Raw genomic sequence first — 25503 nt, 5'->3', positions numbered from 1 at the left:
CCCTGACCTCAGCGGGTGGGGATACACACCCAACACCAAGGCACGGAAATCTTGAGCACAAAAATGCCAGTGTGTTCCCCTCCTTAGGGCCGTTATGAAGCACTAAAGAGAACTTGAGACCGTAAGGTCCCTGGACAACCTAGTGCCATCACACTGAAAAGGGGCACTTGGCCTGTATATATAAAAAAAACTTCGGCAGGAAACAAACCTTGACTGTATTTTCTGCATGTGTTTCTCACACTGGAGACCATACGCACCAAAAACTGGCAGGAAAACATCTACAGGTGGCATCCAGTTTTGCTGCCAACTAGCTCAGAAGGCTTAGTCAGGAGGAAACGCCTTCCAGCGGGAAAACTAAGCCCTGGCCAAAAACTCCACAACCCGGGGGGGGGGGGGGTCTCTGGGATGGTGTGTCCAAAAAGCAGAATCGCAAGGACACCTGAACAAAGGTCAAGCACCGAGTCAAAAGTCTCATTTATTAGCTCCTACCACCACCACCACCACTATCACCCCGGTTCTGACCGGGGGTGACAGACAGCACACAAAGGAACCGCCTGCTCCCTGCGCAGCTCAAGGCCTGCTTCGGCCCAGGAAACTAAAGAACGATGGGATGTGTGTGAGACAAGGGGTTCCTCTGCCAACTCAAATGACTGCTTGAGACCCAGCGAGGACCACACTCCAGGCTGGCTGCAGCACCAACGGCTGCACCAAGTCACTCGGTTTGACTGGAGAAATCTGGGGTGGCTAGGGAAAGCCCAGCACGGAACAGAGTCGTCTGCAAGCAGAAGAGTGGCCTGCAAGCTCCGGAAAGCCACACACACACACACACACACACACACACACACACACACACACACACACACACACACACACACACACACTGGGGTGGCTAGGGAAAGACAGACACACACACAAATCTGGGGTGGCTAGGGAAAGACACACACACACACACAATAGCTGGGAAGAAGAGAAAAAAAAAAGAGGGGCGAGTGCTTCCAAAGGCAGCGTTCCTCGGGGGTGCATCTTAGGCACCAGGAGGAGCAAGCGGGCGGGGAGGGGGCAGCCAGCCAGGGAGGGCCGCGCTTCGCTTCGCTCCGCTCCGCTCCCCAGAACGTAACCGAAGCCGGTGCCCTTCCGCTGCGGCGCGCCGCCGGCCGCACATCCCCCACCCGGCCACTTCCGTGTTTACACTCCTCTTCCCTCCAATTCCATGCGGACATTGTCGGCGCCGCTCCCGCCCGCCGCCCATTGGCCCGCCGCGCCGCCAGGACCCGCCCCCCCGGGGCCAGCCGCCTCCGCCCGGCGCTGCCGGCCCGCCGATTGGCCGGCGCCGCCTGCCCGTCGCGCGCGCGCCGTCCTCTCCGCGGCGCTTCCGCTATGGTGGGAGGCGTGGGGAGGGGGAGCCCGGAGGAGGGGGGCGAGGCGAGCCCAACCCGGGCCCCACAGCCCCAGCCCCGGCCACTCCGGGGGGCCCAGTGCCGCCCGCCCGCGGGGCCCCGACGCGTGTGCCCACCGAGTGACCCTGGCCCCGCGCGGGCCGCCCGGTGGCATGCCAGGCGCGTGTCCTTCCCGGGCTGCCCCTCGATCCCTGCCTGCCCACGAGCAAGGGCGGGCAGACAGGCACCCAGACAGAGCCCAGCGCTCCTGGCCCGGGCCGGGCGGGCGGGCACCGCCGAGCCCGCAAGCCAACCGCTCGCGGGACCGTTACTCCGCGGCGGGCGGGCGGGCGGCGCGCAGCGGGGTGGCCGCTTTCTGCTCGTCCAACATCCATGATGGTCCCCAAGCTCTCCCTTCTCCCTCGCTAACGGTGCAGGCCGCCGGTGCCGGGTCGGCGCGGGCTCGATGAAGCGCGCGTGCGGAAGCGCGGGCTGCGGGCGCGGAGGCCTCGGGGCCGGACAGCGTGGCAGGCGGCGCGGGGGGACGCGGTGCAGCCGGCGCACTTCCTGGTTGCTCGGCCAGCGCGGGGGGCGCAGCGCGGCGCGATGCGGCGCGGCTCCGTTCGGTTCGGTTCGGCCCCTTCAACTTGGCCCCGGGAGGCGGAGGGACGCGGCGGGACGGGGACGGGGTCGGGGACGGCGGCGGGCAGGTCGGTTCCTGGGCCAGGTGACCACTTCCTGATTCGGCGCCTCCATGACTTCATTCACTCCCCCCTCGCCCGCTCGCGCCTTCCTTCCCTCCTTCCCTCCTTCCCCCTTCCTCCCCTCACTCACCGGCGCGGATAAGCAGATCCAGCTGGTTCGTGGGCCCCTCATGCACCGACGCCGCCATGTTGCTCCGGGGCTCGGGGCGCAGCGCTGCGCTCCGCGGCGGCTTCACGTTGACTCGCGCCGCGACGGCGGCGGCGGCGGAGGCGGAACCCGCGGGCCGGGCCGAGCCGAGACGCGCTCACGCTCCGCGCCCGGATCCCTGCGCGTCCGGCGCCCACAGGAAGCGCCGCCCGCTCGCTCGCCCGGCCGGCCCGCCCCCCGCCGCCGCCGCCGCCGCCGCCACTCGACTCAGCCCGGCCCGGCCCGGCCCGGCCCACCGCGGCTGCCCCGCCGCCTGCTCCTCCGCGCGCAGGCCGGGAAGCGAGGGGCAGGGCCGTCGGGGCCGCGATCCTTCCGCCCCGGCGCAGACAGGAAGTCCCGGGCGCCCGGCCCCCCGCAAGGGAATGCGGGGAAGCAGCGAGCGGCCCGGGCCTTCCCCCCAAAAAAGCACACACCCCAACCCCGCGGCTGACAGACTGCGCTGCAATCCGAGGAGCACGGGGACACCCCCCCCCCATGTCCTCTGGGCAAGAGTGCACAGGCGAGCTCCCCAAATTGTTGTTTGCACACCAGCCCAGCCCGGCGTGCAACTGCTACGGAGGCGAGTGGAGTGGAGTAGTGGAGTGGAGTGTCGGCAGGGCTAGGTACTGGGGAGCAGCTGCAGGCCGGGCGAGGCTCCCACTTCCAGCAGCAGCCTTCAAGGGCTCCCCGGGCGCTTTTCCTTATAGGTCGGTCTCTGTCCATGTCTCAAAGCTCCCAGGAACGCACCCCATTGCTATATGTACCTTCTGCACCTCCTCTTCTCTCTCTGGACCCCCCAAAGTGGGGCCCGTCCCCGAGCTGGCCCAGATTTGATCCCCGACAACCCCTAAGGATCCCTGCTGAACCCCCCCACCCCCGCCAGCTATGCTCCCTGAGTGCAGAGTCTGGGGGAAATAAGGCACCCCCAACCCAAGCCAAAATTCTTTGAGGAAAGAGAGTGGAGCTTCCAGCAGCCCTAGCGCTGTGGCTACGGTTTGGTTTTCAGGAAGATGAAGCCACTGGCCCCTGGATGGCTGAGATGGACCCGTGGGCGCCTACCCTGCTGCAGCATGCTGTGGCCTGCACAGTGTTAGAGGGACAGAGGGACGCGATGCCCCCACGTTTGGCTTTTTTCCTGCAGTCAGCAGTTAACCCTGCCCAGAAGGGCTCCTCGGTCAGGGTGTCACTGCGGTGCCCGACCCAAAACTTTCCCTTTCCCTTAGGTCTACTCCTGGAGATGCAGCTGAAGCAGCTGATACACAGTTGACCAAGGATTTTTTTTTTTGGGGGGGGTGGGGCTTGTTGGGTCACAACTGAGGATGCTCAGGGCATATTCCTGGCTGTCTACTCAGGGATAACTCCTGGCGGTACTTGAGGGACCATGTGGGATGTCAGAGATCTAACCCTAGTTGGCTCCATGAAAGACAAGTGCCCCAACGCTGTACCATAGCTCAGGGGCCCTACCTAGAATTTCTTTTTTTTTTTTTTTTTTTTTTTTTTTTGGTTTTTGGGCCACACCCGGTTGATGCTCAGGGGTTACTCCTGGCTATGTGCTCAGAAATCGCCCCTGGCTTGGGGGGACCATATGGGACGCCGGGGGATCGAACCGCGGTCCTTCCTTGGCTAGCGCTTGCAAGGCAGACACCTTACCTCCAGCGCCACCTACCCGGCCCCCCTACCTAGAATTTCTAATCCCAAGTGATCAGAAGCTGTGGCCCTGTTAGATGGCTCCAGGCAGCTCCAGGACTGGTTTGAGGGCCCTTGTGCCCAGTGCTCAGATCCCTGAACCACACTGCAGGGAGTAGCCTGGCAGGTCCAGCACTGCATGAAAAAGCACAAGAAAAAGAAAGAAGATGTGGCCAGAGAGCTAAAAGAGCACTTGCCTTGTACACACCCCACCTGGGTTCTGTTCCTAGCACTGCATCTGGTCCCTGGGACACTCCCAGGAGTGATCCCTGAGCACTGCAGAATGTCGCAGAAAAAATGGGGGTGGGGGGAGGGAGAAAAGCACAGAAATAAAATTGTACAGGAGAGAAGGTACAAAGGCTAGTGACTCGGCAGAGTTCCTCAAATCCCGGCATAAAGGCCCATCCAGCATAGCTGGAAATACTGAGCCTGGGCACCCAAACCAAAAACATTTTAAACTCTTAATTAGAGAATACAAGTTGTGTTTGATTCTTGCATTAGTATATGTGCACCTGTGACTGAAATTCAGGAAAAGTAAAATTCATACACACAGATTACAAAAACAAAACTTCCTGAGCTTGAATGTTGATTCTGCGTTGCTACCACAAGGCTTTTAAAAGCCATCAGTAAAAAAAAAAAAAAAAAACAGTATGTTTTCCCAATCACTAAAGCTATACTGGAAATAGCAAATAAGACAGAGGTGCCTGCAGCCAATGGCCTAAAGACAAATCTTCAGGGAAGCATTGCTGGATCCCAATTACATGTCAAAAGCCTGAAGGGTTTAGAAGATATTTCGCCCAGAAATTCCACTCCAGTTAAATAATCCAAATGGTCAATGGAGATTCTAACATAAAATTCTCAACATTTTAAAATATTTAAGATGTAAATTTGGGCTGAAGAGATACAGGCAGGAAGGGCACTCATCTAACACAAGGCCATTCAGCATTCAATCCTCAGCACGTCATAGGATTCCCCGAGCCCTGCCAAGAGTCATCCTTGAGCACAGAGTTCAGAGCATCACCAGAGATGGCCAAAAAGAAGTAAGATGCAAATATGGCAGATTTAAAAATATCTTTCTTCCTGCATTTTGACTAAAATATAGTATACAGAGACATGTGTGTACACATACAAATCTGCACTTCAAATTCTCAATACCTGCAGATATTAACAAGCTGGATAAAATGCTGAGTAAAAATAGACATGGTAAATAATGCAGAGCAAATTCTTAGTCTGCTAATAATATCCCCCAAAGACATCCCCTCTATTAATTGGTTGCATTGCTGTGTACAGTCAGCAAAAGGGCCATGCTGCTGCATGCCTGGACCCTGTTTTTCCCCATTGTCCCTCTCAACACGCCTATGAAATCAAATCCTCCTCACTGGGACGGGGATCGGTGATGTGGCATCACACGTCTCAGACTCAACCTTGAGTAGCCTGATAAATCATGGTGCCATAATAAAAAAAAATAATTTAAAGAAGCAAATTCTGTCCTACTGGCTTTCCTTTACCTTTGGTGAGAGGGTTTCCCAGCCTGTTGTGGGGATGGGGGTACACAGGCTAGGCAGCAGCACCCCCTCCCCAGCTGCCTCCCTGCACCTCCCTGTAGAGCTCTCTAGGATGGGCTACTTAAACAGCTTTCCAGGACAGGGTACGTTAAGTAGTTTTCTCGAGTAAAAATTAAATGGTAAGAACTAGAAAATAATTAGAAATGAATTACAGGGGCCAGAGAGATAGCATGGAGGCAGGGTGTTTGCCTTGCATGCAGAAGGATGGTGGTTCGAATCCCGGCATCCCATGTGGTCCCCGAGCCTGCCAGGTGCAATTTCTGAGCATAGAGCCAGGAGGGCCCAGTGTGACCAAAAAAACCAAAACAAAAAAGAAAAAAAATGAAGAAGAAAAGAAAATATAATAATATTCTATGACACGTGTCAAAATATGGTCCCCAGGCATGGGGGACCATATGGGACACCGGGATTCGAACCAACCACCTTTGGTCCTGGATTGGCTGCTTGCAAGGCAACGCCACTGTGCTATCTCTCCGGGGCCCCAGGAGCTATTTCTGAGCAGACAGCCTTGCAGGTGTCTGATCCTGTGCGATCCCTAGTACCCTATTTGGTCCCCTAAACTCCATCAGGAATGATTCCCTGAGCATTGAGCTAGGTAGGAATGGCCTCTGAGCACCGCCGGGTGTGACCCAAAAACCAAAAAAAAAAAAGAAAGTAAACAATCTAAGCACTTGACTCTGACATGGAAAGAGTAATACAGTATTATCCAGAAGGAGGAAGCAATAGAGAATAGCAAAAAGTATATTGAGGAAAAAATGTTAACAGAAAATAACAAAACCAAAAGGTGATTTTGAAATAAAATAATAACAACAAACTAAAAGACCTTGGGGGAAAATTATCAAGGAAAAAAAAATGTAAAAGTGCTCTCGGGCTGTAGGATGTTTGGACTGCCCGCGCCTAAGACACCTCCGAGAGAGGGTAGGAAGGGTGCTGTCTTCCCCGTTAAATAAAGTCGCTGAGTCCGAGAGAAAAAAAAATGCAAAAGAATGATAATCACAGAAACAACAGGAAAAAATAAATATGACAACTATAAAGTTGGATGAACAGTATAAAGACACTAAATACAGAAATAATAGTAAGTAAGCAGAGAAATGTTTCCCTCCCTCTCCATAAAGTCCAGGCTGTCTTTTTTGCAGGCAAATATTATCACACTTGAAAATTAATTTTTAAAAAGATTTTGGGACATACCTGATGGTGCTCAGAGGCCATTCCTACCTAGCTCAATGCTCAGGGAATCATTCCTGATGGAGTTTAGGGGACCAAATAGGGTACTAGGGATCGCACAGGATCAGACACCTGCAAGGCAAGCCAGCACCTCAACCCTTGTACTGTCTCTCCAGCTCCCAAATTAACTGTTCTCTTACTAAAGCTGTTGTATAAAACAGATGAGGAAACTAAATGATAAGCACACAAAGCTCACAAAGTTGACTTTGAGAAAGACAAGAGATCTAGATCCCAAAGCCGGATCAGGCTGCTATGTGGACATTGTGCCATGCAACTCAGGGAAGATCCTTCCCAAACTATCCTCAAATCACATGTCCACATACATCTGACAGCGGCTGTGTCTCATGCCAAGCACCACCCACTAACAGAAGGGGAGGGCTGGCATTCCTTAACGGGGCACATTCTTCACACCATAACTGACAATAAGTGGAAGCCTTACGTTGAAAGGGCAACATTCTCCCTGCAAGGTTAGAAGCAAACAGGAGTGCCAGCTGGCATCTTTCCTGCTGCATGCGTCCAACTTCTTGCCCAGCATCCTCAGACACAAAACTAGACTGAGGACTGGGACAGGGGGCAGACAGAGCAGACATGCCCATGCCTTCTCCTCCTGACAGGCAGGTTCCTCCTCACCCCCTGGTCAGTGGAGGGAGCCCCATCCAGCTCCATAGAATGCTCAGGAAAAGAAATTCCTGATCCTGATTCAAGCCAATCTGGGACAAGGTGGGTTATTTCTGCAGAGGAAGCTGGTGTCAAGAGGGATGGGTGTCTGCTCTCCGAGACAGAAAAGCCAAATGCTGCCGACACCTGTCAGAAGGTAGTAATGAGTAGTAATGGTGGGAAGCAGATTTGATTCACACCAGCACTGCAAACAGGAGGACACGTCTCAGAAAGGACTAGCAGGACCTGGCAAAACTTGGGGGCTTCAAAGCTGGCCTTGCCCTACATGAGGAGGGTTCGACGTCAGGCTTTAAGGAGAGGGTTTGATGTAAGAGAAGAGGGCTCGGGCCCGGAGAGATAGCACAGCGGTGTTTGCCTTGCAAGCAGCCGATCCAGGACCAAAGGTGGTTGGTTCGAAACCCGGTGTCCCATATGGTCCCCCGTGCCTGCCAGGAGCTATTTTCTGAGCAGACAGGCCAGGAGTAACCCCTGAGCACAGCGGGGTGTGGCCCAAAAATCAAAAAAAAAAAAAAAAAAAAAAAAGAGAAGAGGGCTCAATGTAATACATGAGGAGACTGCAGCAAGCACTAGCACAGCAAGGAGGGACCTTGCATTGCACATGGCGGCCTGGGTTCAATCCCTGTCATCCCATATGGACCCCCCCCAAGCACCACCAAAAGTGATTCCTGAGCGAAGAGCATGGCCAGGTGTGGCCCAAAAATAAAAACCGAGCAAATAAAATTTCTGCTTTTTTTCGAGGGTCAGGGGTACATGTTAGGTTAATGCTCTGGGCACGCGTGCACACACACATACACACATACACATGAGGCTCTCCAACGGGCCCCTCCAGCTAACACACAGGTGCTGTCAAGGTTCAAGTTATCCAGCTTCATCCAGTGGGTTGGCAAGTTCCCCTTTCTCAGAGTGTTCTGTGATGGTTGGTAAAAGAAGGCAATCATTGAGCCCTTGAAATTTTAGCAACAAACTGAGTCTGCTCAGTTGTATTTGAGTGAGGGCAGCACATTAAGAATCAAGAAACAGAAAGGGGCCAACCCTGCTGGGTGCAGGGAAGAACAAGAAAGGCAAAGAAAGGCAAGGAAAAGGTTACACTGAAGGGTCAGGAGCCTGGGTTTCCTGTTTCTTCTTGAACCTATCAAAACTCAAGTAGTTTTCAACATGTTCACTGGCTTTCAAATCCCTCAGCACCAAGCCAAGCATGGAAGGCTCTTCCCATCTACACTCTGTCCATACCAAACATACTATCTTTTGTTTGGTTTTGTTTTTGAGCCACGTGCAGCAGCACTCAGGAGTTACTCCTGATTCTGCACTCAGAAATCACTGCTGGCAGGCTCAAGGGACCTTATGGGATACCAGGGACTGAACCCAGGTCTGCTGTGTAAAGCAAACCTTGTATGCTGTACTATCACTCTAGCCATTTTTGTTTTTTTTTCTTGATCTGTCTTTACAGCACGTTCATTCTTTTGTTTGGTTTTGGTTTGGGGGTCACACCTAGAGGCACCCAGGGGTTACTCCTGGCTCTGCACTCAGAAATCACTCCTGGCAGGCTCAGGGGACCATATGGGATGTCAGGAATCGAACTGGGGTCTGTCCTGTGTTGGCCACGTGCAAGGCAAATGCCTTACCTCTGTGCTATCGCTCTGGCCCAGCATGTTCATTCTTTATTAACTTCATAGTTCTGTTCATAATCATTTTATTTCGAGTTCATTACTACCCATTGTATCTTTATTATGTCCTTTCTTCTATCTAGCTTAGATCTATCTCCTGATCCTTTATTAACCTTCCAAGATAAGGGGCCAAAGATGTGGCTATAATGAAAGATCGAGCATGTAGTTTCCATGCATGCAGAAGGTGCTGGGTTCAACCCTCAGCACCACACACCCCAATAGGGGTCCATGGATTTGGAGTTGACATATCTTGGGACGTTCTTTCTTATTTTCCTGTTTCTCGATTTGGGGACCACATCCAGCAGTGCTTAGGGCCTACTCCTGGCAGTGCTCTGGGACCATATATGATTCCAAGGATGGAGCAGGACCAGCCATTGTGCAAGGCAACTGCCTTCACCCCTACCTAAACTCCCTCTCCAGTTCCTCTTACTTCTCTTTTTTTTTTTTTTTTTTTTTTTTGGTTTTTGGGCCCCACCCGGTGACGCTCAGGGGTTACTCCTGGCTATGCGCTCAGAAGTCGCTCCTGGCTTGGGGGACCATATGGGACGCCGGGGGATCGAACCGCGGTCCGTCTCCTAGGCTAGCGCAGGTAAGGCAGGCACCTTACCTCCAGCGCCACCGCCCGGCCCCCCTCTTACTTCTCTTTAACAAACACATTATAGCTATAAAATTTCTCAGTGCATCGCTTCTCAGCCTTTTGGCTAAGATCAAGTGTAGTAGCTGTTCTTATCAGTTTAAAATTTCTCAGTTCAAAAGACATTTAATTTTTATAAGCAATACTTTCTTATTTGGGTACAATAATTTTTTTTACCAATTTTTATTTCCATCCACCAGTTGTTTTTTTTTTTTTATTTGACAATATGGTCATGTACTATGGGGGGCAGGGAGAGGAGTGTCCACACCCAGCGATGATCAGGACTTACTTACCCCTGGTTCTACACTCAGAGATCACTCTTGGCAGGGCTCTGGAGACCCTAAGCAGTGCCATGGCTCAGACCAGCATCTGAGCTGGTCTCAGACCAGCTGTGTTCAAGGCAAGAAACTCACACCTGAGCAATCTCCCTGGTCCTAGGTAGGTATGTCTGTTATCTTTTCACTATCCATTTCTAATTTAGTGCATTTCAGCATGATGGTAGATTTTGCATGTGCTACTCTGTTGAACATGAAAATTCCACTACAATCTACTACACAGTTAAAATTGACAGCCATGGGGCTGGAGAGACAGCACAGCAGTAGGGCATCTGCCTTGCATGCCGCCAACCCAGATGGACCTCGGTTCAATTCCTGGCAACTCATATGGTCCCCTGAGCCTGCCAGGAATAATCCCTAAGCACAGAGCCAGGAGTAACCCGAGCGCCGCCACTGGGTGGGACCCCCCCCCAATAAAATTGACAACCAAAGGGTCAGAGTGATAGCACAGCAGGGAAGGTAGTTGCACATGATCAACCCAGATTCGATCCCTGTCATCCCATATGATCCACGGAGTACAGCCAGAAATAACTCCTGAGTGCAGAGACACTGACGGATGTGGCCCAAAAAAATCAAACAAACAAAAATGAAAATTCAGTATATAACTTGAGGTGGGGGGTGGGAGACAACAAGGACCAGAGTACAGTAGATGGGACACTTGCCTAACACACAGCTGACCAGGATTTGATGTCCAGCACCCTGTGTGGCCCCTAAGCCCCACCAGGAATGATCTCCAAGCACAAAGCCAGGACTAAACCCTGAGCAGTCTATTTTGAAAGGTATAATATTTAGATCTTTCTTCTGGGACTTGTTACTTATATAGTTCAGTTCTTTGAGCCATTTTTAATGACATCTATCTCAGCTTGGTTTTTCCTTCTTGGAAGAGGTAAAAAGGCCTATTTGGCAGTCAGATCCACTTCTGCCAATTCTGACAGCTTTAGCTTTATATTAGTGGTTTCCAAAGCAAGCAGATACAGTGACCCCGACCCTATAGGGCAATAATGAGGAGATGGTAGCCTCTGGTGTGTTGAGGTAGGGATAGGGTGCTGGCAACTTCCAGGAGCGCTCTGAGCGCAAAAAAATTTTTGTTGTTGGGCCCGGAGAGATAGCACAGCGGTGTTTGCCTTGCAAGCAGCCGATCCAGGACCAAAGGTGGTTGGTTCGAATCCCGGTGTCCCATATGGTTCCCCCGTGCCTGCCAGGAGCTATTTCTGAGCAGACAGCCAGGAGTAACCCCTGAGCACCGCCGGGTGTGGCCCAAAAAACAAAACAAAACAAAACAAAAAAAAAAAAAAAAAATTTTTGTTGTTGTTTCTTTTCCGAAAAGGAGTTTCAGTTAAGGAGACAGTATTTTCTGGCATATAAGACGACTTTTTAACCTATGAAAAACTTCTTAAAAGTCGGGGGTCGGGCCCGGAGAGATAACACAGCGGCGTTTGCCTTGCAAGCAGCCGATCCAGGACCAAAAGTGGTTGGTTCGAATCCCGGTGTCCCATATGGTCCCCTGTGCCTGCCAGGAGCTATTTCTGAGCAGACAGCCAGGAGTAACCTTTGAGCACCGCCGGGTGTGGCCCAAAAACAAAAAAAAAAAAAAAAGAAAAGTCGGGGGGTCATCTTATATGCTGGTATAAGGCATGCTGAAACTTACTTCAGCTTCAGGGACGAGTGATCAGCCCCCCTCTTACCGCCACATCCCATCCAGCTGCCAGGCAACATCACTCAATCCTCTGCTTGTCCTGATTCATCTTTCAGAGCACACAGCGGAGCTGAGTTACTGAGCACCGCATCTCATCCAGCCGCTGGTATACATTTTTCCAGTACTCAGTCCTCTGTTTAGTTTTTATGGGACACAGAGGTGGCGCTCTGTCGCCCTCGTCTCCCTCTAGCTGTCCTATTAATCACTGCACCCCAGCCAGCGCTGCCAACCCCTCTCCCTGCTCTCAATGTAGATCGCAATTAAAAAAATCACTCGCTACAAATGACAAATGTAAAATGATTGTTGGCACTCCAAAGTCTAACTTTATTAAACATATACTGTCAACCTTTGAGGGTTCTACTCTTTTTCTCTTACATTTTTTAATTTCCATTTGGTGTGCATTAAAACAGAGGTAGTCTTATATGGCGAATATAGCCCAAACCCTATATTGGGGGGGGGGGGTGTCACACCCAGCAGTGCTCAGGGATTACTCCTGGCTCTATGCTCAGAAATCACTCCTGACAGGCTCGGGGAACCATATGGGATGCCAAGATTTGAACCACCATCCTTCTGCATGCAAGGCAAATGCCCTACCTCCATGCTATCTCTCTGGCCCCCCAATCCCTATATTTTAACAGAAAAAGTAGGGGGTCTTCTTATATGCCCAGTCTTATATACCAGAAAATATGGTATTTAAAGGTTAGATTTGTAGATGTATGTAACTTTCTGATGTTTCTATTTTCATGTCTTCCTTTTGTGTTTCGGGTTTGGTTTTGGGCCACACCCGTCGGGGCTCAAGGATTACTCCTGGCTCTGTGCTCAGAATCATTGCTGGCAGGGTTGGGGAACCATATGGGATGCAGGGGATTGAACCTGGGTCTGTCTCAGATCAGCCACATGCAAGGCAAACACCCTACTGCTGTACTATCTCTCCAGCCCCTTTTTTAATGGTTTAAAGTCATCATTACAATGAAATATTTCCACCTTAGCTAAATTCTACTTCATTCCACTAGTTTCCATTGGTTATAAAGGATTTTTTTTCTGACTGAATATATTTTTCATTGAATTTTGCTTTTGTGATTAATGAAAACAGCGGAGAAATAGGCCAAGGAAAGGGCTCAGCAACTTGGAGCACCTGCCTAGGATTCCAGGCTCCACTTAAGACTCCAAATCCCCAGCAGGGTGGCCCCAGGCCCTGACCATCACTTGAGAGACACCCTTCATAAAATAAAAAACAGCAGACTCCAACTTGGTTATGTGAAAGATTTCTTCATGCTTGGGGCTTATATTCTGTCTTTTTTTTTGGGGGGGGGGGTCCACACCCAGCAGCACTCAGGGGTTACTCCTGGCTCTGTGCTCAGAAATCGCCCCTGGCAGGCACAGGGGACCATGTAGGATGCCGGGATTCAAACCACCGTAAGGCAAACGCCTTACCTCCATGCTATCTCTCCAGCCCCTTATATTCTGTCTTAACTAACACATGCACAGGTTTTCCCCTGCATTTTCATCTTGTTATATCCGTCAAGCTTAGTTTAATTTTGGAAATTCCTCCATTATTTTCAGTGGTTTTATAATTGTTGGAAATAAATGTCTTTCTTTTCACGCCTCATCTCCAGATCCCAGACCTGTGGTTCCAAGATGGGTATATCCCAACCTCTGCCTCTCTCTGCCTTCCCAGGTAGCCTTCCTTTTTTATCCCTCTCCTTCCTCTTTCTCTTTCTCTTCCTCTTCCTCTCCCTTTCCTTTATCCTCTTTACCTCTCTCCCACAGGCTTCAACAATGACTGACTTCTACACAAAATCCTCAGAATTCGGTTATGATCCATGATTACTTTGTCACACAATCAACAGACACTTGATTTGTTACAAAAAAATATCAGGACTTAGGCCAGAGAACAAGTACAGTGCGCTTGCCTTGCATGCAGCTGACACCAGGTTCCATTCCTGGAATCTCCTATGGTCTCCTGAGCACCACCAAGTGTGATCCCTAAGTGCAGAGCCAGGAGAAGGTCCTCAGTATGAAAAAAAAGAATACCAGGAGTCCAATTTCCCCTCTAAAGTTAAAATACTGGTCCTGCACAACCCCACAAACACAGAGGACACCCCCAGGCCTTGCAAGGACACACATACACACAAACACACAAACACATACACACAAACACACACACACACACAATATGAAGCACCAACATCAGTGAGCATGCAGGATTTTGCTAATAAAACCTGACCTGAGTTTTCCCGCCCTGAGTGGAAAGATTTTGTTCCCAATGATGAGGGATGGGTAAAGGGAAGCAGGAAACTAACAAACCACTTTTTTTTTTTAATCAAACCACTTTCAATCTCACTTTGTTAAGAAAGATTTCTTGATAACAAATTAGCATCACATATAATAGCACCTAATTGTGCTTAAAATGTGCATTTTAACACATAATTAATGTGTGAAAATAAGTCATTTTTATTTTGTCATTGATAAACCAATGGATTACTTTCACCCTTTACTTTTTGCAATCTTTCCAATTTTCCAATGAGCATGTATTGCTCTTAAAAAATATATTGGCCAGGGGCCTAGAGAATTATTAGCACAGTGGGGAGGGCGTTTGTCTTGCTGGTGGGCAGATGATCTCAATCCCGGGCATCCCATATGATCCTCTGAGCCTTCCAGGAGTAATTGCTAAGTGTAGAGCCAGGAGTAAGCCCTGAGCACTGCCAAGTATGACCCCAAAACAAAACAAAACAAAACAAAAATAATCTTGGCTAGAGAAACAGGACAGTAGGTGGAGCACATGACCTGCAGGCCATTGGCCTGAATTCAATCCCTGGCACCCCAAATGGTCCCCCCAAACCTCACCAGAAGTAATCCCTGAATGCAGAGCTAAGTGTGGGACAAAACTAAAACTGGGACTGGAGTGATAGCACAGCAGTAAGGCGTTTGCCTTGCACGCAGCCAACCCAGGACGAACCCCGGTTCAATTCCTGGCATCCTCTATGGTCCCCTGAACCAGGAGTGATTTCTGAGCACAGAGCCAGGAGTAATCCCTGAGCGCTGCCAGGTGTGACCCAAAAACAAACAAACAAACAAATAAAAAACTAAAGACAAATAAAACCAATCCTAGTGCCAGAGAGCCAACTCACAGGCCCAGCTGGAGGAGACCAGCGCCCTTCCAGGCTGAGTGGCCTTGAGCATCAAGCTGGGAGAACACAGGCAAAGAAACAAAACTGAGACACGAGTTTAAGGCACGAGCATGAGACTGACGGAATCAATGTAAGTGCTTCAATTTTGTCTTTGAAAGAATATTTACATTTTTCTGAATGACTACCTATTCGTAGTTTAAAAATCCCCAAGTATTCAATATTTAACACTAATAAAAAGAGTATTTTAGATTTTTACATAAATCATTCTTTTTTGTTTGTTTAAGGGTCACACCCAGAAGTACTTGGGGCTTACTCTTGGGTTTACATTCTGGAATCACTCCAGGCAGGCTCAGGAGGCCTTGTGGTATCTGTGTGCAAGAATCACTCCTCTGTGCTGGGGATGAAGCCCAGGTTGGTCCCATGTGTCTGCTGTGCTATTGCTCTGGGGACTGTTCCTGGCTCTGTGCTTGAGAGTGACCCCAGCAGTGACTGTCAGGAAAGCAGGGAGGTCTGGAAATAGGAGTGTTGATCTGAAGAAGAGCATTTTGGAAATTAGGTATTTATGTTAGGGATTTTCTGATCTCCGTATCCCATATGGCCCCCTCAACACTGCCAGTTGTAATTCCTAAAAGCAGAATCAGGAGAAACCCCTCAGCACTACCAGATGTGACCCAAAAACAAAACAAAGAAACAAAAAAGTAGCTGAGGGCCAGAGAGCTAATATAGTGGCTGAAGCGCTTGCTTTGCAGGAGGCTGACCCTGGTGCCATCCCTGGTACCCCAGGTAGTCCTCCCAAGCAACGCCAAGAGTGATTCATATGCTCATGGAAAAGAATAAGCCCTAAGAATGGCCAGGTATGGCTCAAATACCGGAAGGAAGGAAGGAAGGAAGGAGGAAGGAAGGAAGGAAGGAGGAAGGAAGGAAGGAAGGAAGGAAGGAAGGAAGGAAGGAAGGAGGAAGGAAGGAGGAAGGAAGGAAGGAAGGAAGGAGGAAGGAAGGAAGGAAGGAGAGAAGAAAGAGAGGAGAGAAGAAAGAAAGAGAAAGAAAGAGGAAAGAAAGGGGCCGGGTAGGTGGCGCTGGAGGTAAGGTGTCTGCCTTGCAAGCGCTAGCCAAGGAAGGACCGCGGTTCGATCCCCCGGCGTCCCATATGGTCCCCCAAGCCAGGGGCAATTTCTGAGCACATAGCCAGGAGTAACCCCTGAGCGTCAAACGGGTGTGGCCCAAAAACCAAAAAAAAAAAAAAACAAAAACACAAAACAAAAAAAAAAAAAAGAGGAAAGAAAGAAAGAGAAAGAAAGAAAGAAAGAAGAGAGGAGAGGAAGAAAGAAAGAAAGATGAAAGAAAGAGAGAAGAAAGAAAGAAAAAGAAGAAAGAAAGAAAGAAAAAGAAGAAAGAAAGAAAGAAAGAAAGAAAGAAAGAAAGAAAGAAAGAAAGAAAGAAAGAAAAAGAAAGAAAGAAATAGAGAAAGAAAGAAAGAAAGAAAGAAAGAAAGAAAGAAAGAAAACGAAAGGCAGGCAGGCATCCGAGGGGCCAGAAAAAAAGATTTAAGGTTTAGGGTTAAAGCACTCTCCTGGCATGGAGCCAATCTCAGGCTCTGGTTTCCATCTCAAAACCATGTATGACCCCCAGCACCACAAGGGGTCGCTCTTGGGCACTGCACCAGGAGGAGTCCCTGAGAAGTGCCAGATGTGATCCAACCCCATCTGAAATTTATTTGGTTGTTGGGTTTCATTGAGGAGTGCTCATGACTTACTCCTTATTCTTGTTTAAAAAAAAAAAAAATTGGAGGCAGGAGTTTTTGGGACCTCACCCAGCAATACCTTGGGCTTACTCCTAACTTAAACTCAGGAATCAATCCTGCTAGGTTTGAGGGACCATATGGGGTGCTAATAATCGAACCCAGGTCCCTTCCTTATTTTCTCCATCAAAACACCTTCAGACACTCACATGCACCTTAAGCTGTCCCACCTTCCTGCAAGCCACAAGTTTTCCGCAACAGCTATTTAAACATACCATCATCCTCCTGCACAAAGCCTGATCTGTTGGAGCTACTCTTCTCAGAAAGAAAATCCCTCCAGGTCAAATCCCTCTTGGCCACCTGCCTTTGGGCACTGTCACGACTCTGGGGACAGGGCTCAGTCCTCCCTGCACCTGCTCGGTCCCTGTCCCCATACTACAGGCTGCACTACCCAGGACAGTGGCAATACGGCAGAACCACATCTGACCCACTTTGCTCAAACCAAGTCAATCTGTCTCTGAGTACTTGGCAATGGGAAGGCAGCATTTTTATGATTTTTTTGTTGTGTTGTGTTGTTTGGGGGTCACTATGGAGTGGCGCTCAGGGGTTGCTCCTGGCTCTGCACTCAGAATCACTCCTGGCAGGCTCAGGGTACCCTATGGGATTTCAGAGATCAAACCTAGGTTGGCGGGGCCGGCGAGGTGGCGCTAGAAGTAAGGTGCCTGCCTTGCAAGCGCTAGCCAAGGAAGGACCTCGGTTCTACCCACCGGTGTCCCATATGGTCCCCCCAAACCAGGGGCAATTTCTGAGCGCTTAACCAGGAGTAACCCCTGAGCATCAAACGGGTGTGGCCCAAAAAAACAAAAAACAAAAAACAAACAAAAAAAAAAAACCCAGGTAGGCCACAAGCAAAGCAAATGCCCACCCCACTGTGCTAATGCTTTTGCACCAACACCATATTTTTTCCCGCCAGCTCCACAAAACATGCCAGAAGGCTTCTCCATGCGCCTGTGACATGCCAGCAGGGTGTCTGTCCCTGAGTAGGGCATGGGTGATGCCCTGGGAAAAGCCCCAGCTCTGACTCTGGGAGCATCAGACAGCCCAATACTGTCTTTTCTGTCAGATACACTCACAAGACATTCACAACTACATTCCCAGAAATAATCTGAGGAGCTTGGAATGTTGACTAATTACAGCTGTGATAGCGAGAGGCAAATTTTTACAGCTATGATCACAAAATAAGACTTCTGGTAAAAGACTCCACTTTGGGGGGGTTTGAGTCACACCCGGCAGCGCTCAGGGGGTTACTACTGGCTTTATGCTCAGAAATTGCTCCTGGCAGGCTCGGGGGACCATTTGGGACACCAGGATTCAAACCAGCATCCTTCTGCATGCAAGGCAAACACCCTACCTCCATGCTATCTCTCAGGCCCAAAACTCCACTTTTTGAATAATTGATGGGGAAAATAAAAAGACTCCTTTGATCATTAAAAAAAAAAAGGGCAGGGCCCGGAGAGATAGCACAGCAGCATTTGCTTTGCAGGCAGCCGATCCAGGACCAAAGGTGGTTGGTTCGAATCCCGGTGTCCCATATGGTCCCCCAAGCCTGCCAGGAGCTATTTCCGAACAGACAGCCAGGAGTAACCCCTGAGCACTGCCGGGTGTGGCCCAAAAACCAAAAAAAAAAAAAGGGCAGGGGCTGGAGCAGTGGCGCAAGCCATAAGGCGTCTGCCTTGTGTGTGCCAGCCTAGGATGAATCGCGGTTCAATTCCCCGTGTCCCATATGGCCCCCCAAGCCAGGAGAGATTTCTTAGCATATAGCCAGGAATAATCAATCCCTGAGTGTCACCGGATGTAACCCAAAAGCCAAAAACTAAATAAATAAAAGGCACATTCAAATAAATAAAGATCATGCAAAAAAAAGTTCCTTCGAGAATTGCACATCCTATGCCCCACTAAATACACAATCATCTCTCACCACACAGGCTAGGACAACAACATGTGCAGAAGCTGAGCAAGAAAATGCCAGTGATGGATGCAACCCAGAGGCTCCCGAGTAAAAGGAGTCTCTGCTCCCATGCAGAATAGGAATATCACATTTTCCTGGGGTTTTTTCCTTTTGTTTTGAGGCCACACCCACCAGCGCTCAGGGGTTACTCCTGGCTCTGCACTCAAGAATCACTTCTGGCAGGCTCAGGAAACCCAGCCTATAGGATGCTGGGAATTGAACCTGGGTCAGCCACAGGCAAACGTCCTCCCTTCTGTGCTCTCACTCCGGCCCCAACACTGTAAACTAACTTAGACTAACCTGATTTCTGCATAAAAAATCAGGAGGCAATACTCATAACGACCAAATTATGAAAATGACATTATTCGGACCCTGAAAAGAAACTCCGGGCAGCACAAAGAACAGCAAGGGAAACACCTGTATGCAGGAAAAGGGGCACTAGTCACGGGCGGGGAGGCACTTACCCGGCTCCGCGTTCTCCGTCTCCACCTCCTGTTCCTCGGCCACATCCTGCAGCAGGTATGTGTCGCCGTCATACACCAGCACCTGTGCCGCGTAGCCCTGCTCCAGCCGGGCACTCGGGACGGGTTCCACAATCACCGCAGGGTACTCAGGAACCTTCTCCCCATCCTGATACGAGAGCAAAGGGGAGGTGGCGTCACCCAGGACACTTGAGCAGGCTCCAGAGTCGTGTCTACATCTGTGTACATGTGTGTGTGTGTGTTCAGGACAGAGCAAAGCAGGGATCGAGTTCAGAGCTGTGCAGGGCCAGCAGTGTGGGCAGGTCGCTGGCCTAGCATGCCACAGAGCTGGGTCCCATCCCCTATGGTTCACAGAGCCCACCAGGAGTAATTCCTGAGTACAGAGCGAGGAATAAGTCCTGAGCATAACTGGACATGGCAACAATAATAATGTGATAGTGATAAATAATAATATAAAGCCGCAGTAAAGTTTGATCTTTTTGTTTTATTCTGGTTTTGGTCCACACCCAGCAGTGATCAGAGGTTACTCCTGGGTCTGCACTCTAAGAATCACCCTTGGCAGACTTAGGGACCATATGGTATGCCAGGGATCGAACCCCAGTAGGTAGTGTGCAAGGCAAACACCCTCCCTGCTGAACTATCACTCCAGGCCCAGTTGGATTTTTTGTTTCATTTTGTTTTGTTTTGTTTTGTTTTGTTTTGGGGCCACATTCAGAAGCACTCAGGGGTTACTCCTAGCTCTGCACTCAGAAATTGCTCCTGGAAGCTCGGAGGATGCTGGGAATCGAACCCGGGTCTGTCCTGGGTTGGCCACACCCTACCACTGTGTGCAAGGCAAACAAAGTACTCTACCACTGTGCTATCACTCTGGCACCCCCAGTTGGATCGTTTTTATACACATGTTCAATATTTCATAGAACATTCTGCTATTGGAAAGTGAACTCCAGGGACCAGAGAGACAATACACTAACCAGGAGGGCACCTCGTACACAGCCAGCATTAGTTCAGCCCCCCACACCCCACAGGGCAAATGCACTATACAACCACCTGCCCCTACACCAATCCCAAAAGAGAAAGAAAGTCCAGGCTCCAGGCCTGAGAGCAGGGAACAGGTGCAGGGCAGGGTCCAGGCAGCTGGCTGGCCCCCTTCCAGTGTCCCCACATCGCGTCACAGCTGTCTGGTGACCTTCTTAGCCCCTAAATGTTTGAGCAGCTACAAAATTCCCATGGTTTGGTTTTTATACATTCATGAGCTTTGCTCGTATAATGGAATTTCTTGTGTTTCTTTTGCTTGGTTTTGTGGGGGAGCCACAACCCAACGGTGTTCAGCAGTCACCCTTGACGAGGTGCAGGGGATCATACGGGATGCTGGGGATGGAACCTAGGTCAGCTACATGCAAGGCAAATGCCCTCCCTGATGTACTATCGCTTCGGCCCAGCTTGTGTTCTTTTATAGGCTGAAATGACCTTCTCTACCTATTCAACTTCTTTTCAACCACTCAGGCCAAATTCCAGGAAAGGGAAGAACTGGACATTTGTAGCCAGGTTCAAAGAAAAGGCTCAACAACTATAAAAACACTGACAGAGCATCACAGATGCAACAGTTTGGTTCAACTCCCTTCCTATGCCCAGCATGACTGCCAAGTGTGATAATTAAAGCTGTGTGTGGCGGTGGAATGCACTTGGAGAGTGAAAGAATCAGCAGACTTTGTGTTATAATAATACAGTCAGAATTTGCACGTCTACTAGGTTATTTTGCTGAGGATCACTGTAATCTGGCTCAGATCCCTGGAGCACACACTCACTACAATACGCCAAATGCAGCTCCTCTCTGGTGGGTACCTGGCATGCCCCCAAACTGCTTCATCAGAGATTGTCAGCAAGCACAACAGGGTCCCACCAGGTAGATCCGGACTTAAGACAAAGAGCCTGTCAAAGCGGTGTAGTTTGCGATCCTGGGCACAGAGTTCAGTTTCCTGTAACTTCCCTGAAACCCAAGAGTTATCAAAGCAGCTCATTTCATTGGGGGCCATGGACCCCAGTAGGAGATCAAACAATCAAGCCAAGAGATCCTGATTCTGAGTGCAGAGTTGCTGCTGCATTCCCTTGCTCTGTCACCGCATCCTTGGGGCACATGGGCCAGCAAATGGCCATCAAGGACCATGCAGGCAGCTTTTGGGGAAGGGACAGCCCCACACATGGCGCTCAGAGGCTAACCCAACTCCCTGCAGGCTGCTGGGGAGCTACATATGATTCCTGCGATATATTCTACTTGTGCATGAAAAGACCTAGAACAGGGGCCAATGGGAAGGGCACTTGCCTTGTGCGTGGCTGATTCAGGTTTGATCCCCACAACTTGACTCTTTGTGGGCTTGGGGTGAACCCTGAGTGCAGAGCCAGGAGTAACTCCTAAGCATTTCTAGGTGTGGCCCCAAAATCAAAATAAATGTATAGCTCATGATTTTCACAAAGGCCATCACAAAACTGTGTCTAATGAAAATAAACATAAAATATATCTCTAGAAATTCTTATCACCCCAAAAGTCTCCTGTACCCCTAGACCAGTCACCCTGTGCCCACCATCACCCTCTTCCCTGCCCACTCATCCAGGTAAAGGTTGTCAGTGGTCTGCTTCCCACCCATCTAAATAATATGCTATACCTTTCCAAATCTGCTGCTAGTACAGCAGGTGAGGCACTGGCTTTGCACACAACTGACCTAGGTTCCATGCTCAGTGCCATTCAGTCCCCGAGCCACTCCAGGAGTGATTCCTGAATGCAAAGCCAGGAGGAAGCCCTGAGCACTGCCAGGCGTGGCCCCAAAACAATAGAGTAATGTATAAATGTTCCTACACTTTCCTAAACATGGTGCTTCCTAATTTTGATCTTCCTGAGTGGAGTAATATCATTTTGTGGTCTGGATGAGTGACAGTTAACAGTGACTATTGGGCCTTTTTAATTGTTTGGTTGGTTTGGGGGCCACATCCAGCAATGCTCAGGGGTTAGTATTCCTGACGGTGCTTGGGGGACCATATATGATTCCGAGGATCAAACATGGGTTAGCCACATGCAAAGCAAATAAATATCCTTCCCCTTGTGCTATCGCTCCCACCCAAACACTGGACATGTTAATATGCTTATAACTTTTTTCTTATTTTTGTTTGTTTGTTTATTTATGTTTTGGGGTCACAAAACAGTGCTCAGCATTTCTCAGGATTTACTCCTGACCCTGTGCTCAAAATTTACTTCTGGAAGTGCTCGAAGGACCTATATAGATAGGGATGCCAGGGATGTGTCCATGCAAGGCAAATGCCCTCCCCAATGTGCTATCTCTGGGGTCCCTTATACGCTTTCTGCTATGCCTGCCTGGCTTTCCTGGGACAAAGAGCAGGGAATACACGGAGATGTCTGACCTCTTGGCGTTTCAAGCCACCACCGGAAAGCTCCAGAAGAGACCCACCACTGTCCACCACCGCCGACGCCATCATGCCACTGCTGAGGGAGTTTCACAGGCAGCCGACAGGCGCAGCTTGGGCTCATCAGGGCAGCGCCGAGTCCCAAGAGGTGGCCTTGAGGGAGCTGAGATCCAGGCACCAGCTGTCGGGCCAGGAGCCTAGAGAGAGGACACAGGGGACAGGGTCAAAAGAACGAAAGGAGGTAGAGAAGGGGAGGCAAGCATCAAGGCGGTGCCAACAGGGCAACGGTGCCTTTTCCAGTGCTCAGGTGTCCGAGCGGTGACCGCCCTGACTTGGCTGCTGCCCAGCGCTGGCAGCAAAGTGACACTCGGGCCTGGGCAGCCCAGGCTCAGAATCGTGGCCTCCTCTCCCAGGAAAAGGGAAATTTGGTGCCTCAAGCATCAGGGTGGAAGCTTGCAGGTCTCTCCTAAATCGCAAACAAGATGCACTGGACTGGCTGACCACATCAGAGATCGTACCATGCCTTTGCCTGCTTACTCAAATGGAGGCTTCTGGAAGCTTCTCTGGAAAATAGCTCATCCTTATTTACAGCTAGTGTGAGCCGGTGAGAAGCACCTGCGGCTTTTAGTCACAGCCTAACTTTCCCCTCACATCCTGAATGCAGCCACTGAAAAACAACTCAATGGAAGTTGCTCAGACTTTCATATAAAACAGTTTGCAAACAGCATCATGAAACCTTTGGGAAAGTCTTTTGGTTGTTGATTTTCTTTTATCTTTTCTTCTGTTTGTTTGGGTTTGGGGGGGGGGGTTGGGCCATACCTGGCAGCACTTAGGGGTTACTCCTGACTCTGCGCTCAGAAATGGCTCCTGGCAGACTGAGAGGGGATGACACATGGGTGCCAGGGATCGAACCCGGGTACGTCCCAGCCACATGCAAGGCAAATGCCCTACTGCTGTGCTATTGTTCCAGTCCCTGGTTTGTTTTGTACTGGAAACACGTCCAGAGATGCTCAGACTTACTTCTAGCTCTGGGCTTGTGGGTAACTTCCAGCAGTGTATCCTAGGTAGAACTGGGGACCGAACCCAGATCTAGGATTGGCAGCTTGCAAGGTAAGTGTTGTACTATCTTTCACTTGGAAAGTATGTGTGTATTTGCTACTACTATTATTATTATTATTATTATTATTATTATTATTATCATCATCATCATCATCATCATCATCTTGGAAACTATCCAGCAGTGTTCCGGAATTACTGCTGGTTGTGTCAGGGATCACTCCAGAGGGGTGACAGAGGACACATAAAGCATCAGGGACTTTATAGTCCTACTGTACTATCTCTCTGATCCCTGGAAAGTCTTTAATCTCACATTTTTTCCTCAATAATTATTTGGTTATTGGTCAAAATGCAATATAGACAAGAGTTCTAAGTAAAGATAACCACGCTTCTTCCTACACTTACATATTAGATTACTCCTGGGAAGTTACATTTTATTTGGGAGCCAGGGAGAAAATGCACTGGGTTGGGCACTTGCCCTGCACACAGCTGACCTGGAGCTCAATCTCCAGCACCCCATATAGTGCCCAAGTCCCACCGGGAGTGATCCCTGAGCACAGAGCCTAGAGTGAACCCCGAGAACCACAGGCTTTTTCTCATCAACAACCACAAAAAGTTACCTTGTATTAAATTTTGTACATGTCAAATAGTTCAGACATTTATTTATTTATTTATTTATTGTTTTTTGGGTCACACCCAGCAGCGCCCAGGGGTTACTCCTGGCTCTACTCTCAGAAATCGCTCCTGGCAGGCACGGGGGACCATATGGGATACCGGTATTTGAACCACCGTCCTTCTGCATGAAAGGCAAGAGCCTTACCTTCATGCAATCTCTCTGGACCCCAGACATTTATTTCTAACAAAACTTTTTCTTCTCATATCAAAATTAAAAAGTGTGAAAACTGAATATATTTGAAAGGAGGGACAAGAGACAGCTTGAGGGGCTGAACAAAGACTTGGAATGCAGTACCCCCATTTCTGCTATAGCACCAATAGGGACTATGAGTACTGATGGGAGCAACCCCCCAAAAAACAAGACCAAAACAGAACAAAAGTCACTTTAAAAGGGCAAGAGTTAACACAGTAGGGAGTGTGCTTGCTGTGCACACAGCCAACCTGGGTTTGATACCCAGCCTCCCACAGGCTCTCCAAAGCACAGCCAGAGTGATTCCTGAGTACAGAACCAGAAGTAACCCCTGAGCATCACTGGTGTGACCCTAACCACCACCCTCGAAAAAAAACTATTTGAAAAAAATACATATTTCTAACAGTCATTCTATTGCTATTTGTTTGTTTTTAGGTTTTTGAGTCCACCCAGTGGCACTTCAGGGTGCCTCCTGGCTTTGCACTCAGAAATCATTCCTATGGGATGCTGGGAATTGAACCCGGTTCCATCCTGGGTCAGCCACATGCAAGGCAAACGCCCTACTGCTGTGCTATCACTCTGGCCCCAATTACTGTTTATTATATCAAATTTAGCTGCTGAATCTACAGATAAGAAAATCAGCAGATAAAGACTTTCTAGGGACCGGGGTCCGGTGAGGAGAGCCGCTCTTCTCAGGAACCCCGCCATGCATGGCATGTTCATAGGGCACCTGGCGCTAAACCATTCATAGACAACCTGCTTCTGGGTCAGGGTTTCGTACGAAGCAGAGCAGCTCCCCCGCTGCAATCTATTGAAAGTCAGCCCTCAACACAAGGGTTTGTAAAAATATTTGTAAAACTAAAATAAAATAAATAAAGACTTTCTATAGGGGCCGAAGAGCAGTAGGGCATTTGCCTTGCACGCAGCCAACGCAGGAGGGACAATGGTTCAAATCCTGGCATCTGATATGGTCCCCTGAGCCAGGAGTAACCTGAGCGCTGCCAGGTGTGACCCAAAAACAAAATCAAAAGAAAGGGTCAGATTGGTGCCTCGAACAGTA

At 49.6% G+C, this 25503-nt stretch overlaps 1 protein-coding gene and 1 pseudogene across 4 annotated transcripts in view; one reads left to right on the top strand and one right to left on the bottom strand.

Moving 5' to 3' along the window:
- The window catches only part of ELF2 (E74 like ETS transcription factor 2), a 58493-nt gene that overhangs the window by 20403 nt on the left and 12587 nt on the right, over nt 1-25503 (bottom strand). For 3 of the 4 annotated variants that reach the window (XM_049770063.1, XM_049770059.1, XM_049770062.1), the window contains exons 1-2: nt 22520-22890; nt 19091-19256 (exon numbers count right to left, since the gene is read on the bottom strand). In XM_049770063.1, the coding sequence (XP_049626020.1) occupies nt 19091-19162 (72 nt within the window). In that variant the 5' untranslated portion in view covers nt 19163-19256; nt 22520-22890. Of the gene's footprint in view, nt 1-19090; nt 19257-22519; nt 22891-25503 lie in introns of those variants that run through there. The other variant, XM_049770060.1, reaches the window with a different exon arrangement.
- Nucleotides 9766-9869, top strand: LOC126005426 (uncharacterized; annotated as a pseudogene).

This window comes from Suncus etruscus, chromosome 3, assembly GCF_024139225.1.
Source record: "Suncus etruscus isolate mSunEtr1 chromosome 3, mSunEtr1.pri.cur, whole genome shotgun sequence".
Classification (NCBI taxonomy): Eukaryota; Metazoa; Chordata; class Mammalia; order Eulipotyphla; family Soricidae; genus Suncus; species Suncus etruscus.
The sequence above is the reverse complement of the archived record's forward strand: the minus strand, read 5'-3'. Positions and strand labels throughout refer to the sequence as shown.